We start from the raw sequence: 15,898 nt of genomic DNA, 5'->3' as shown, positions 1-15,898 counted from the left end.
GAGAGAACCGCCAGGAGCCTCTCACCCCGGGCCTGGGGTGTCGAGGGCGGCCTGCACCCTTCTTAGTCCTCAGGGCTGAGGTCCTGACACACCCCGAGCTCAGCAAGCGAGCTCACTGGCAGAGCCGGCTCCTCCCACGTGTGGCATTTGCGTGTCCCCACGTGGACTGGGGCTGGGGGCAGAGACCGGAAGGCGGCCTCCCCGCTGGACATGGGCTCAGGAAGACGGGGTGCTGTGCACTGACCGTACGCGTGGGGCCGCTTTCCGTGGGGTCGGAGGAGCAGCAGTCACCCCGCAGGTGCACTGGGGCGGGCTGCTCCTGCACCGGCCAGAGCAGAGGAGGGTCCCGCCGGCTGGCGCCTGGAGCTGGTCACGGTGCTGCCCGCACGGCCTGGGGGCCTGATGGTGCGCTCCGAGCCCTCCCAGCTCTGCCAGCAAGGCGAGAGCCGAGCCTTTCCTCCGAGCGTTTCTGGGAGCACCTCCTTCAGCTGGAGGGGAACCTACTCCCGGAGGTGTCCCCAAACCCGGGTCCTCTGGTGCCCGCGCGTTTGGGGGAGGCGTGAAGTGGGTATGCGGAGTCTCCGGTGGCTGCTGCTGCTGCTGTCTCACCTGCAGGTGCACTCTGCACGCACCTTCAAGGGACAGCGGGCGCAGCTGACCGGCTGCTCTGGGCAGCTGATCGGAACGGCCACGCACGCGCTCGGTGCCGGGGTCGGGTGAAGTGGTGCGAGGGCCGTCTCACGTCCTCCCTGCACCGGGCCGAGAAGGACAGTCACTTCCTCTGGTCTTTGTAGAGGCCCCAGACTTACTGCTGGAGTGCGGGGGGTCCTTGACCCTGGCCTGGAGACAGTCCCTCTGTCCCTCGTTCACCCAGGGCCTCCTCTGTACCCGCAGGCCCAGTGCCCGGCTCCAGCGGTGACAAGGCACAGTCCAGGAGGCCCCCAGAGCGGGTTCTCGCCGGCGGGCCTGGTGCTGGTCTGGAGGCCGGGCCGCCGTGGCTGCAGGGCACCGAGCGGAGGCCTGAGGAGGGACCTGCCTCCCGGGCAGCTCCTGCCTCGAGTCGGGATTGAAATGCTTCCTGAGGATGTCGTTTTTGAAACTGGTTTTGTTTTTAAAGAGAAGAAGAAAACCAATCTACATGTGTGTATGGGCCCAGATTGGATTTTTCCTTAAGATCACTGTATCAGGAAGGGATTTTTTTTCCCCCACAACACTGCATCCAGTTTGCTTCCCTTCCTTCTTTTAAGAAGTACGTTTCCGGGCTGCTCAGTGGCTGGACGGCTCCCGCAGGGATGCCGGGTCCTTGTGCTTGGTCGCCTCGGCAGAAAACCCGTCACGTGTGCAGACCGCGTTCTCAGAGGAGGCCTCGCTCCGTCCCGCACGGCGCCACGTGTTGATGAGATGTGGGGCGGTCAGAGCAGACAGGGCGCTGAAGGAAAAATAGCGTCAGACTGCCGGGAGGAGAGGTGCGCGGGGCGGGCAGGCTGCGGACACCACTTGCCAGCCTGAATGCCCCCCCTCCCCCCGAGGAGGCTGGGGGCTGCTGGTGGGATGTGTGGGAGGCCTGGGGCAGATGGTGGGATGTGTGCTGTGCTGGCCGCGTCCTGTGAGATGCTGGGCCGTGGGCCTGACGATAGAGAGACGCGGTCCAGGCGGCGATAACGCTCAGAGGAGACTGGTGCCTGCTGACGCCTCTGCCGCGTGACTTTGAAACGAATGGAAATGTCGCTCTCTGTTATTTCCCGTTTGTGGCGCTGGCCCCCTTTGGCCGGCCCTGGGCAGGCTCTCATTAGGATTGCTCCGAATCGTTGGGCCGGAGGGAGAGCGGAGAGCGGACTCCATTCTGTTAGGATGAGGCTGCTGCGCCCGCATGCTCGGGTGGGTGGCAGAGAGGGCTGCTGGCAGCCGCGGCAGCCCGCGGCCTGCTGGCCCCCAGCTGCTGCGTTCATCTGGTCCTGCTGCGGGCTCTCGAGGCCACACCTGGCCCTCCTGGGGGGGTCCCCTGAACCGCCTCCGCTCCAGACCCGCCGCCCGGGAGCAAAGGCAGCGCCAGCACCAGTTTCAAATCCAAGGACCGCGGCCCAGATGCTGCTTTGGGTGCCTCGGACTGAGGGTGCTCAGGGCCCGGGGGCTTCTTGAATGTGAGGTCAGCGACGGTTTCGCTGTGGGCTTTCGGCTCCTCCTCCCGCCCTTTGTGAGCCTGGAGGTAAAAGCCACTGTGGGCTCCCAGCGCCCTGAAGCCGTGGTGTCCTGTCCCCGGTGAGGGGGCTGGTGGTCGGGTGTGACCGATGCCCGTCCAGTCACATCCCGTGACGATTTTGGCTGCCGTGTTTCCTCCCACGAAGAGCCTTTGGAATTCCCAGTTCCGGGCGCCAGAACCCACCCCGGCCAGTTGAGGCAAGAGAGGGCCTCGAGGCAGACCCTGCCGTCACAGAGACCCGGGCGGGGGGCGGGGGGGGGGGTCTGGAGTTGCTGAGCAGCGGGGCCTTGGGGGGATCCTGGAGGCCCTGCCGCCGGCCAGCGCCTCTGCTGCTCGGCCCGTGGAGCGCGGCCCAGCGGGGCTCAGAACCGGGCTCCTGGGGGCACCTGCCTGGAGGAGCACAGGCCGGGCTGTCCCCTCCGCTGGAGGAGAGCCGAGACACGTCGCTCCGTCTGCCACGGGGGGAGGGCCACGTGTAGGAAGTCACCGAGTGTGCGGAGGGTCAGTGCTATGGAACCACAGACCGCGGGGTGACTGTGGTGCCCGTGGGCGCGTGGCAGGGCCTGGGATGGCCTGTGCCTTTCCCGCTGAGCACAGCTGTCCCCCGTGGCGTGGAGCGGAGCACAGCTGTCCCCCGTGGCGTGGAGCTGAGGGCTCTTCCATTTTCTGCTGCTCCTGTCCCTTCCCCGTGGCCACGCCCCTGCAGGCCGGCTGTTTCACTCTCAGCTCCCTGGCTCATTGCCCTCCCTCCACCGTCCTCTGTCCCAGGAGGGTCTGTTGTACACGCCCCCTCACCATGCGCCTGGCGCAGCCTCGGCCCCCCCCAGCGGCCGGAGGGAGAGGAGGAAAACCCAGCTTCCGACCTCAGACCGCCACGCCACATGCCCGTCCCCGCACAGCCCAGCCAGCACGGGCGCTTCCCCGCCGGGCGCTCTGCGTCCCATCTGCCTGGGACGGTGCTTGTGAAGCCTGCACCGCTGACACGTTGCTGCTAATGAGGACGGAGAGCTTCCTCAGCGCGAAGCGGCTCAGCCCGTGGTGATGCTGGGACTCTAATTTGCACGGGAGCCGGGAAGCAGCCGCCCGTGGCCGAGCAAATGAAAGGACTCTGAGCGGCCTCGAGTCCCCCCGTGTGGACGCGGCCTCGCGCAGGGCTGGGTCTGGTGTCCTCCGGGCGGGAGCCGGGAGCGGTCCAGGCGGCTTCGCTTGCTTTGCCAGGACAGTGCTCACGGGACCGAGGTGACCGGGTTGGGGCAGCGCTGTCCGCAGGGACGCCATCTGCCTCGCACGCCTGCGTGCGCTCCCCTGCATCCCTCTCCTCGCCATCCGCCCGCTGTTGCCTTGGATACGGGCCTGAGCTTCAGCGAACCGAGCAGGCCTCTCTCCAGAAGGCGGTGAAGTTATGGACACGCACACGCACACACCAATCCCCTGGGCGGTTGTGATGACACTGTATAGGAATGACCCGTGTTTGTGACAGAGATTTGAAAACACACCAGAGGCCAGTGCGGGGAAGAGGAGGCGCCGCGTGCCCGTGTGGTCAGCCGGCTCCTCCCCGTGTCCTCCACCCACATCTGGAGCAATAGCCACAGACACCTCCTCTTCGCACAGGCTCTGCGGGCTGTGTCCAGGCCCGGCACCCCGAGAATGTGCCCCGTCTAAGGGCTGCTTGGAGGCCCAGTTCTCTGCCACTCGGCTCACCTTCCACCCGCAGCGTTCCCCGCCGCTGTGCGCCTGCAGACGCGTGCTCCGCCCAGCACCGCCCCTGGGCTCCCAGGACCAGAGCTCGCCGCGGAGGCTTTATCTGGCCCAGTTACCTAGGTGACGCGTCCGTGTGTACGTGTCTGAGGCAGATACGTCGTCTTCTGTTTTCTCTACCCCTTTGCGACAGCTGTGGTTCTTTCCCTTCCTAGGGAAGGAAGGGGCTGAGTGGTCAGTCGGGGGGGAGGGGTGCATTGCACCCGGAGGCGTTACAGGAAAAGGCAGAGACGCCATCGGGCCCCTCACCCAGCGTCCGGGGTCACGGCTGGGCCTGTGGGCGGCATCGGGGACACCGTTAGTTCCCCGCGGGTCTCGGTCCCTGGGAGCCCTCTGAGAGGTTCGCTGGCCCAGAGCTGTCTGGGCGGGGGAGTTGTCCGGGAGAGGTGGCGACTAACCGCGGCCGCACACTTCAGCCGCCGCTTCATGTTCTGCCGTCTCAATGATGCTCTTGCAGATTTGAAATTAACTTCCGGGAACATAACTGTCATCGCCCATCACGTTGCCCTGGAAAGGAAATGTGTTCGAGTCCAAATGGTTGTTTCATGTATTATTATGCAGTTTTTGGCAATTAAATGGATGGCCCTTACGTTTTCTTAATGCTTAACTGTATTATTAAAAAACATTAATCTAGAGTTTTTGGAAGGAGGTTGCCGTAGAAATGAAAATGAAATACGGGAAAGACACTTCAGGGCACAGCGGAGGGTTTAAAGCTCACCTCGCCTGGACGTTCGCAGGGGAGCGGCCGCGGGACACGCGTGGCTCTGCCGGCCGTCGGCTGCCGCTCGTGCGTTACGTCGGTAGCTCAGTGCGTGGGCCAGAAACGGTTTCCTAGTTCACGTGTTGCTGTATTTTTGACATCATTTCTTGTTTCCTTAAAAGGTGTAGTTCAGGGTGTCGGGCGAGGTGTGTGTGCAAGCGCGCCCTCTCATGGCCTCATCTGCAGGGGGTGGCGCGTCCCGCCTGCCGTCCGAGCCTTGCCCCCCGCTGCGCCCCGTGAAGCAGCCACGGAGAAACGGCGGCACTCGGTGCGTTGGGCGGCGGCGCGGAGCCGGCTCGAGGTCAGAAGAGTGACTCTGGCGCTTCCACTAGTATTTCTGTCTGAGGGACTTAGAGCTTCGGAAACAAGAACTTTAACAATCAAATCAGAAATTATTTATTTACTAGAATTTTTAAAAGTCTATTAGCTGCGGCTGTGGAGGTGGAGGGACTGACTGTACTTTGTCTGGAGTGAGGGCCGCGTGGAGGCCCTGAGCAGTGGCTGCGGACAGGCCCAGGAAGGGGGAGCAGGCAGGCCCAGGAGGGGGAGCGGCAGGCCCAGGAGGGGGGAGCGGCAGGCCCAGGAGGGGGGAGTGGACAGGCCCAGGAGGGGGGAGTGGACAGGCCCAGGAGGGGGGAGCGGGCAGGCCCAGGAGGGGGGAGCAGCAGGCCCAGGAGGGGGAGCGGCTCATGCGGGTGGGGCAGGAGTTGGGGCTCCAGCTGCAAGGCCCCGGCTTGAGATGCTGTCTCCGCTCCCACGGTGTTTTCCTCTGAGTGACGGACGTGCCTCACGGTGCACCTGGCCTTCGCTCAGCAGACGTTCGCTGAGGGCGTGAATGAGGGAGGAGGACCTGACCTCTGAATGAGGGGGGAGGACCCGACCTCTGAGTGAGGGGGGAGGACCGACCTCTGAGTGAGGGGGGAGGACCGATCTCTGAGTGAGGGGGGAGGACCGATCTCTGAGTGAGGGGGAGGACCCGATCTCTGAATGAGGGGGGAGGACCGATCTCTGAGTGAGGGGGAGGACCCGACCTCTGAGTGAGGGGGGAGGACCCGACCTCTGATTGAGGGGGGAGGACCGACCTCTGAGTGAGGGGGGAGGACCGACCTCTGAGTGAGGGGGGGAGGACCGACCTCTGAGTGAGGGGGGAGGACCGACCTCTGAGTGAGGGGGGAGGACCGACCTCTGAGTGAGGGGGGAGGACCCGATCTCTGAGTGAGGGAGGAGGACCGATCTCTGAGTGAGGGAGGAGGACCGATCTCTGAGTGAGGGGGGAGGACCGATCTCTGAGTGAGGGGGGAGGACCGATCTCTGAGTGAGGGGGGAGGACCGATCTCTGAGTGAGGGGGGAGGACCGATCTCTGAGTGAGGGGGGAGGACCGATCTCTGAGTGAGGGGGGAGGACCGATCTCTGAGTGAGGGGGGAGGACCGATCTCTGAGTGAGGGGGGAGGACCGATCTCTGAGTGAGGGGGGAGGACCCGACCTCTGAGTGAGGGGGGAGGACCGACCTCTGAGTGAGGGGGGAGGACCGACCTCTGAGTGAGGGGGGAGGACCGACCTCTGAGTGAGGGGGAGGACCGACCTCTGAGTGAGGGGGGAGGACCCGATCTCTGAGTGAGGGGGGAGGACCGATCTCTGAGTGAGGGGGGAGGACCGATCTCTGAGTGAGGGGGGAGGACCGATCTCTGAGTGAGGGGGGAGGACCGATCTCTGAGTGAGGGGGGAGGACCGATCTCTGAATGAGGGGGGAGGACCGATCTCTGAGTGAGGGGGGAGGACCGATCTCTGAGTGAGGGGGGAGGACCGATCTCTGAGTGAGGGGGGAGGACCGATCTCTGAGTGAGGGGGAGGACCGATCTCTGAGTGAGGGGGGAGGACCGATCTCTGAGTGAGGGGGGAGGACCGATCTCTGAGTGAGGGGGGAGGACCGACCTCTGAGTGAGGGGGGAGGACCGATCTCTGAGTGAGGGGGGAGGACCGATCTCTGAGTGAGGGGGGAGGACCGATCTCTGAGTGAGGGGGGAGGACCGATCTCTGAGTGAGGGGGGAGGACCGACCTCTGAGTGAGGGGGGAGGACCGATCTCTGAGTGAGGGGGGAGGACCGATCTCTGAGTGAGGGGGGAGGACCGATCTCTGAGTGAGGGGGGAGGACCGATCTCTGAGTGAGGGGGGAGGACCGACCTCTGAGTGAGGGGGGAGGACCGATCTCTGAGTGAGGGGGGAGGACCGATCTCTGAATGAGGGGGGGAGGACCGATCTCTGAGTGAGGGGGGAGGACCGATCTCTGAGTGAGGGGGAGGACCGATCTCTGAGTGAGGGGGGAGGACCCGATCTCTGAGTGAGGGAGGAGGACCGATCTCTGAGTGAGGGGGGAGGACCGATCTCTGAATGAGGGGGAGGACCGATCTCTGAGTGAGGGGGGAGGACCGATCTGTGAATGAGGGGGGAGGACCCGATCTCTGAGTGAGGGGGGAGGACCGATCTCTGAGTGAGGGGGGAGGACCGATCTCTGAGTGAGGGGGGAGGACCGATCTCTGAGTGAGGGGGGAGGACCGATCTCTGAGTGAGGGGGGAGGACCGATCTCTGAGTGAGGGGGGAGGACCGACCTCTGAGTGAGGGGGGAGGACCGACCTCTGAGTGAGGGGGGAGGACCGATCTCTGAGTGAGGGGGGAGGACCGATCTCTGAGTGAGGGGGGAGGACCGATCTCTGAATGAGGGGGGAGGACCGATCTCTGAGTGAGGGGGGAGGACCGACCTCTGAGTGAGGGGGGAGGACCGATCTCTGAATGAGGGGGGAGGACCGATCTCTGAGTGAGGGGGGAGGACCGATCTCTGAGTGAGGGGGGAGGACCGATCTCTGAGTGAGGGGGGAGGACCGACCTCTGAGTGAGGGGGGAGGACCGATCTCTGAGTGAGGGGGGAGGACCGATCTCTGAATGAGGGGGGAGGACCGATCTCTGAGTGAGGGGGGAGGACCGATCTCTGAGTGAGGGGGAGGACCGATCTCTGAGTGAGGGGGGAGGACCCGATCTCTGAGTGAGGGAGGAGGACCGATCTCTGAGTGAGGGGGGAGGACCGATCTCTGATTGAGGGGAGAGGACCGATCTCTGAGTGAGGGGGGAGGACCGATCTCTGAATGAGGGGGAGGACCGATCTCTGAGTGAGGGGGGAGGACCGATCTCTGAGTGAGGGGGGAGGACCGATCTCTGAGTGAGGGGGGAGGACCGATCTCTGAGTGAGGGGGGAGGACCGATCTCTGAGTGAGGGGGGAGGACCGATCTGTGAATGAGGGGGGAGGACCCGATCTCTGAGTGAGGGGGGAGGACCGATCTCTGAGTGAGGGGGGAGGACCGATCTCTGAGTGAGGGGGGAGGACCGATCTCTGAGTGAGGGGGGAGGACCGATCTCTGAGTGAGGGGGGAGGACCCGATCTCTGAGTGAGGGGGGAGGACCGATCTCTGAGTGAGGGGGAGGACCGACCTCTGAGTGAGGGGGGAGGACCGATCTCTGAGTGAGGGGGGAGGACCGATCTCTGAGTGAGGGGGGAGGACCGATCTCTGAGTGAGGGGGGAGGACCCGATCTCTGAGTGAGGGGGGAGGACCCGATCTCTGAGTGAGGGGGGAGGACCGATATCTGAGTGAGGGGGGAGGACCCGATCTCTGAATGAGGGGGGAGGACCGATCTCTGAGTGAGGGGGGAGGACCGATCTCTGAGTGAGGGGGGAGGACCCGATCTCTGAGTGAGGGGGGAGGACCCATCACTGAGTGAGGGGGGAGGACCGATCTCTGAGTGAGGGGGGAGGACCCGATCTCTGAATGAGGGGGGAGGACCGATCTCTGAGTGAGGGGGGAGGACTGATCTCTGAGTGAGGGGGGAGGACCGATCTCTGAGTGAGGGGAGAGGACCAGATCTCTGAATGAGGGGGGAGGACCGATCTCTGAGTGAGGGGGGAGGACCGATCTCTGAGTGAGGGGGGAGGACCGATCTCTGAGTGAGGGGGGAGGACCGATCTCTGAGTGAGGGGGGAGGACCGATCTCTGAGTGAGGGGGGAGGACCGATCTCTGAGTGAGGGGGGAGGACCCATCACTGAGTGAGGGGGGAGGACCGGATCTCTGAGTGAGGGGGGAGGACCGATCTCTGAGTGAGGGGAGAGGACCAGATCTCTGAATGAGGGGGGAGGACCCGATCGCTGGCTGCGCTCCAGGCAGGTGGCTCCCTGGTCCCCGGAGCTGGGGAGGGAGCAGGTGCGGGAGGTGTTGGTGACGCCTCCTCAGTGAGGACGCAGGCTGTGGTGTGTCAGAGACTCCAGGTGGGAAACACCAGACAGGGAAGTAAGGCGTCCTCGGGTCACGTCGGACTGATGTACGTCGTCTCGCGGTTACATCGCCATCTCCCATTCGTTTATTTAAAGAAGTCCCGTCACTTCGACGTCTGTACACGTGTGCTTTATGTGTTTTATTATTTCTTTACCACAAGTGAAGGTCCGGGGGTGGTTCTCTTCCTTTTAAGTTTTTTCCCGTGTCACGTCATTACTGCTGTGTCTGCTCCACGTGGGTGATGGAGGCGCTCGTGGAGGTGGGTGCTGACTCACGTAGGAGCGGATAACCCGAGGACCTACGGTGCTTGCAACCAGCCACGGGGCGGGCCTTTAACACGGAGGGAGGGAGGGCGTGAGAATGAGCAGCCCCGGAGCCGGCGAGCACACGCACAGGAACCCACAGAGGAGCGAGCGGCCCGGCCAGGGCGCCTCCTCCCTCGCAGGCGCAGAGCGGCTCCGGCTGCCGAGTGAGTCTGTGCACGGGTGGTGCGGGGGTGTGGCAGCAGGTACACGTGCCCTGGAACGTTGATGCTTTTGGTCAAGCGCTTCTTTCTGGAAACGTCCCGGAGAAGCCTCGCCTGCCATCTGCCCGCCTTCCTCCGAACCCTGACCCTCTCCCATGGCTGCCCGCCTTCCTCCGATCCCTGACCTTCTCCCAGAGCTGCCCACCCTCCTCCGAACCCTGACCCTCTCCCAGAGCTGCCCGCCTTCCTCCGAACCCTGACCCTCTCCCAGAGCTGCCCGCCTTCCTCCGATCCCTGACCTTCTCCCAGAGCTGCCCCCTTTCCTCCGAACCCTGGCCCTCTCCCAGAGCTGCCCGCCTTCCTCCGAACCCTGACCCTCTCCCAGAGCTGCCCGCCTTCCTCCGAACCCTGACCCTCTCCCAGAGCTGCCCCCCTTCCTCCGATCCCTGACCCTCTCCCATGGCTGCCCACCTTCCTCCGAACCCTGACCCTCTCCCAGAGCTGCGCCAGAGAGAGCGCCTGGCGTGCAGGGAGGGCGAGGAGCGAGGCTGGGGGTGGGGGGAGGGGGGAGCTGGACGCCACGGCTCCAGGAACATGTGAAAACGGCCTCAGACTGAGATGTTGGTCCTTCCCGTTGTGTTTCAGATGAAGACCGTCAGCGTCGCCTTAGTGTTGTGCCTGAACGTGGGGGTGGACCCTCCGGATGTGGTGAAGACCACGCCCTGTGCGCGCTTGGAGTGCTGGATCGGTGAGTCCTGGGGGTCACTGGGCGGCTCCGGCCGGCGGGCATCCCTCCTGCCCTGGTCCCGGGGGGCTGGCGCCGTTTCGGTAAAGCCGAGGACCGGGCCCCTTCTGGCGTCCTGGACCTGCACGTTGGTGGTCGCACGCATCTGCGGCTTGTGGTGGAGCGTGTTTCAGGGAAATGAGTGAAATCCTGGCTGTTGGGTCATGTCCTCTCTCCTTTAAGAGTGCTCTGCACCTGGCGCGGAAAGGACCTCGTCACCGTTCACAGGGGACGGCCGCCCCCTGCACGCGGTGCCTCACTCCCAGGGAGGGGGAGCCTCGGCCGCGCCCTTAGGGGGTGGTAGCCGAGGTTTCGGGGGCAGGAGTGCCGTCCTCCGCGCGTCCTGTCGGGGTGCAGCTGACGGAGCCCGTTGTTGCTGACAGCTGCCTGTCACCGGCCGGGCAGGTGCCCGCGGGCTCCGCGGCGAGGTCCCGCTCCCTCCGTCACCGGTGAGTGGTTTGGGCGCGGTGCGCTGAGACCGCGCCAGCCCTGCCTCTTCCTCACGCCTCAGCTTACTCCCCGGGCGCTCACGGCGCCCTTCTCACCCCGTGGCTGACGGTCCGATCCTTTGTCATCCCCGTGGCCGCTGAGGCCTCTGCCTTGCTCTGTCATCCTTTGAGGACGGCCTTCCCTGCCGGCCCCTCCCGCTCTTTTCCTGCCGCGCTGCGGGCACCAGCCGTTCCCCAGGCATCCGGGTCTTGGGAAAGGCAGGGACAAGGAGACATCGAAGGGAGAGAAACATCATGGACCGCTGCCCCCTGCCCGCCCTCCTCCTCGCGGTCCTGCCCCGGCTGCAGACACACCTCACCGGGCACGCGTGCTCTGCTCAGGGCAGGGCGGGCAGCTGGCGAGGAGCCGGGTTCTTCTTTCCGTTCGTGTCTGTGGACCGCGTGCGCGTGGCCCACACGTGGGCGCGGCGGCTCCTTGTGAAGTGGCACTTCAGGTGTTCGGGGCGACGAGCCACACGGCAGGATACACAGCAGACAGTGCCGTGGCCCCTGGGGCGCCCGCGCCTCCCGCTACGGCTGCCGCTGCCCAGGGGGGCGCAGGCCCTGAGTTCCAGCCACGGGCCCTTAGCAGCTGCTGGGCACTGAGCAAGAGGTGGCAGCCGAGGGCTGGGTGGAAGTGGTGGGGCCGGGGCGCCGCTGGGCCTTACGGAGCACTGGCAAAGGCTTCCACGGCGGACGTGGGGCTGGCAGGCCCCCCAGGGGGTGAGCTCAGCGGTGCCCCAGGGACCCGGGAGCCGTTCTGTGCAGGTGCCCGGGCGTGGCCAGGAGATGAGACTCGCACCGGGAACAGGGCCCTCAGTGGCAGGGAGCTCAGATGTGCAGGAAGCAGCGCCAGCCCGCCAGCACCGTGGCAGCCGGGGCGGGGCTGGTGCCGGCCTCTGCACCGAGCTGTGTGGCCCTGGTGACCCCGAGCCAAGAGGAAGGTGCTGGCCCGGCCCTGGCACACCCTCCGTGCCTGCAGCTGGAACCTTTGTTCTCGGGGCCTCGCCTAGTGTGTCCCCGTCCCCCAGGCGAGGACTGTGCCGCTGCAGGGCACCTCCCTACCTCCCTGCAGTGACGTTTGTGGGCAGGACAGGGCGTCCCAGCCAGGCCCTCCGCGCTGCCCAGCAGTCACCTGCTCCCGGTGTCTGCACTGCCCTGCAGGTGGGGTTGCTCGGTGGTTAGCGCTGCTGGAGCGTGGAGAAAGCTCTGAGCCAGAGCTGCTGGCCTGGGCAGTGCAGCCGGAGCTCCCGGCTCTGCCTGGGGCCCCGGAAGGCGCAGTGCCTCTCGCCGTACCCGCTGCTAATTACCAGTGCGGGCAGGCGACGTGGTGATGAGACGGGGCCGGTAAAAGCCACTGCTGGTTTCAAAGCGGCCCTTTGCCGTTGCGTGTTTCCTCAATTAAAATCCTCCTCAAGGTGACTCGGCTAATTAGTGGCAGAGCCCTTCAGAGCCCTGCGGAGAGGCGGCGGGCTGTCGGCGTGCTCGTTACTAAGGCAATTAGCACATGCTTGTGGGAGGGCCACTCCGCCACAGAGCAGCGGCCACGTGTGGCCTTGAGACTGCGCAGAAGACGGAGGTCAGGCCCAGGTCAAGGAGCATGGCCCGCAGCCAGGGGCCCAGTCCAGCCAGGGGCCCAGTTGTGTCTCTCGCCCCCTTCTGTCCCCCGTACCCCCCTCGGCAGCTCCTGTTTTATTATGTTTCGCTGATTTTCAGAAGGCCCCAGAGGCTTTGTTGTTGTTAATCTTCACACGAGGATATTTTCCCATTGATCTTTTCAGAGAGTGGAGGGAGGGAGGGAGGGAGGGGAAGAGAGAGAAGGAAAAACACTTGGGCTGGTTGCCTCCCGACGCCCCCCCCCCCCCCCCCCCCCCCGGGGAGCACGGCGGGGGAGCGCACAGGCAGGCTGCGGGCCCAGCGGGCACCTGTCGAAGCAGGTGTGGCAGAAACGGCAGAACGTGAAACGGTGCTCGTCTCCTTTGTTAAAATAGCCGTTTTTCATAATAAATGTTTATGTTCAAATGTAATGGTTTCTTATTTTAAATAAACGAATAAATAAACTTGTTAAAGATTTCTCACCTGACTTCTGAACACGTAAGGCTCACAGACACAACAGACGTTAAAAGTGTGCAGAGAGCTCCCGGGCCCGGCCGTGGGGGGGGGGGGGGGGTGGTTGCTGGCTTGCAGCGTCTTGCTCCAGAACAGTCCCTGAGACGTGGGCAGACCCCAGCCTCGCTGTGTAGGCGGCTGTTCCCAGGAGGGCGGAGGTCTGGGTCCAGACGCCGCGTGCCCTTGCCCCTCGGTGTGCCCCCAGCCCCGATCCTGTGGGCCGGGGGTGGGGGCTATAGGCGGGGGGAGGGGCGCTGTGGGGGGCTGCGGGCCCTCCCTGCACGGTGTCGGTGGACAGGCGCACACTGAGCCTTCACCCCGAGGCCGGACTGAGCACCAGAGCGGGCTGGGCAGGGTGCAGGCCGCCGGCACCGAGAGGCTGGGGGTGAAACGGCCTGGTGCCGCGGACGAACCAGTTTCCTCTGCCAGGCGGGAGCCCACGTGGGCGCCCCAGCCGCTCCGCCACCTGCTCAGCACAGATGAACCCTGAGTCCTGCCGTGTGGTCTTTGGTTGGAAGTGAGCTGTGTGCGGGGGCTCTGATGGGGTGTGCGGGAGGACATGCACCGGTAAAGACCTCTCTCCTTGCTTCCTCAGATCCTCTGTCGATGGGTCCCCAGAAAGCCCTGGAAACCATCGGTGCCAACCTGCAGAAGCAGTACGAGAACTGGCAGCCCCGGGTAAGGCCCTGCTGCTTTCCTTCTCGGGGAGGGGCGGCTCCTGGCGTCAGTCTGAACCCAGGCGAGAGCTGTTGGCGTCATCACCACGCAGTTCCACTGGACCCCCCCATCCCTGCAGCATTCCCCCCCAGTTCCACTGGACCCCCCCATCCCTGCAGCATTCCCCCCCAGTTCCACTGGACCCCCCATCCCTGCAGCATTCCCCCCCAGTTCCACTGGACCCCCCATCCCTGCAGCATTCCCCCCCAGTTCCACTGGACCCCCCATCCCCGCAGCATTCCCCCCCAGTTCCACTGGACCCCCCATCCCTGCAGCATTCCCCCCCAGTTCCACTGGACCCCCCCATCCCTGCAGCATTCCCCCCCAGTTCCACTGGACCCCCCATCCCTGCAGCATTCCCCCCCAGTTCCACTGGACCCCCCATCCCTGCAGCATTCCCCCCCAGTTCCACTGGACCCCCCATCCCTGCAGCATTCCCCCCCAGTTCCACTGGACCCCCCATCCCTGCAGCATTCCCCCCCAGTTCCACTGGACCCCCCATCCCTGCAGCATTCCCCCCCAGTTCCACTGGACCCCCCATCCCTGCAGCATTCCCCCCCAGTTCCACTGGACCCCCCCCCATCCCTGCAGCATTCCCCCCCAGTTCCACTGGACCCCCCATCCCTGCAGCATTCCCCCCCAGTTCCACTGGACCCCCCATCCCTGCAGCATTCCCCCCCAGTGCGTCCCCCTCCAGTGCGTCCCGAACTGGCCCGTCTGCTGTTTATTTCGCCAAAGTATGTCCCGTGTTGCGTGAACGATGGCGTGCCTTTGGCAGGGAATGTAACCTCAGTCACTGCAGCTCCACGGAGAGAGCCCGGTGTCCGAGACCCAGGGCCCGGCCTCGAAGGTGGCACCGCGGGCCTCCTGTGTGGTGGCTGCCGCCTTCTACGCGCCTGTGTAAGACAGGGGCACGGAGTGGGAGAGCCGGGTCAAACTGCCTTTAGGTTATTTGTAATCCCCCCCACCCCAACCTATTTCCCTCTGCCTTTCTTGTCAGCTGGTTTGAGGATTTTAACAGGCAATGAGAAATGGTGGGGGTCTCTAGAGGTGCCTTTCCCTCCATCCTGGGGACGGGCCGGCTCTGGCGCCACCTAGGGGTGTGATGAGGAGGGCAGTGGCCCTGCCCGAGGCTCCACTCCCCAAGGTCAGCCTCCTAGCTCCTAGCACGCGGGAGGGCTCCCTTTGTGAACATTTACCCTCTGGCACCAGGATTCGTTGTACATCACTTACATGGGAGGGAGTGGGGGGCGAGGACCGGAAGCGAGTTGGTTCCTGCCGGAGAGGCCCGCAGTCCCTGCTGCTCACAGTGCTGGTGACTTGTGGCCACGCATCCGCGTCCTCGAGGGCCACTGGTGCCTCACGTTTCTCACTCAGTCAGCCATCGGGGCTCTCGCTCCCTGGAAAGCCACTCGCTGCACAGAGACCCACAAGGCCAGGCCCACAAGGCCAGGCCGGGAGAGAAGGTGCTGCTGACCCTCGGAAACCCTCGCAGGCTCCAAGGCGCCCTGGGTGGGGATGGGCGTGCTTCTGCCATCTCAGTCCCCTCCCAGAGGGGAAGTCCGCCCTGGGACACGCCAGCATCGCCACAGCCTGCTCTTTCCTCCTCCCTCTCCTCCTTCCTTCAGCTCTTTCCTCCCCCCTCTTCTCACTTTAGCCCTTTCCTCCTCCCCCCTCTCCTCCTTCCTCTCAGCTCTTTCCTCCCCCTCTCCTCCTTCCTCTCAGCTCTTTCCTCCTCCTCCCTCTCCTCCTTCCTCTCAGCTCTTTCCTCCCCCTCTCCTCCTTCCTTCCAGCTCTTTCCTCCCCCTCTCCTCCTTCCTTCCAGCTCTTTCCTCCTCCCTCTCCTCCTTCCTCTCAGCTCTTTCCTCCTCCCCCCTCTCCTCCTTCCTTCCTGCTCTTTCCTCCCCCTCTCCTCCTTCCTCTCTGCTCTTTCCTCCCCCTCTCCTCCTTCCTTCCTGCTCTTTCCTCCCCCCTCTCCTCCTTCCTCTCTGCTCTTTCCTCCCCCTCTCCTCCTTCCTTCCAGCTCTTTCCTCCTCCCTCTCCTCCTTCCTCTCAGCTCTTTCCTCCCCCCTCTCCTCCTTCCTCTCAGCTCTTTCCTCCTCCCCCCTCTCCTCCTTCCTTCAGCTCTTTCCTCCTCCTCCCTCTCCTCCTTCCTCTCAGCTCTTTCCTCCTCCCCCCTCTCCTCCTTCCTCTCAGCTCTTTCCTCCCCCCTCTCCTCCTTCCTCTCAGCTCTTTCCTCCTCCCTCTCCTCCTTCCTCTCAGCTCTTTCCTCCCCCCTCTCCTCCTTCCTCTC

At 64.5% G+C, this 15,898-nt stretch overlaps 1 protein-coding gene across 2 annotated transcripts in view; it reads left to right on the top strand.

Moving 5' to 3' along the window:
- The window catches only part of RPTOR (regulatory associated protein of MTOR complex 1), a 97,931-nt gene that overhangs the window by 20,663 nt on the left and 61,370 nt on the right, over positions 1 to 15,898 (top strand). For both annotated transcript variants that reach the window (XM_080677686.1, XM_080677685.1), the window contains exons 2-3: positions 10,153 to 10,255; positions 13,484 to 13,566. In XM_080677686.1, the coding sequence (XP_080533812.1) occupies positions 10,153 to 10,255; positions 13,484 to 13,566 (186 nt within the window). The remainder of the gene's footprint in view (positions 1 to 10,152; positions 10,256 to 13,483; positions 13,567 to 15,898) is intronic.

The sequence above is a fragment of the Plecotus auritus genome, assembly GCF_963455305.1.
Source record: "Plecotus auritus genome assembly, chromosome: 7".
Lineage (NCBI taxonomy): Eukaryota > Metazoa > Chordata > Mammalia > Chiroptera > Vespertilionidae > Plecotus > Plecotus auritus.
Note: the sequence above shows the minus strand (reverse complement) of the source record. Positions and strands in the feature narration are given on the sequence as shown.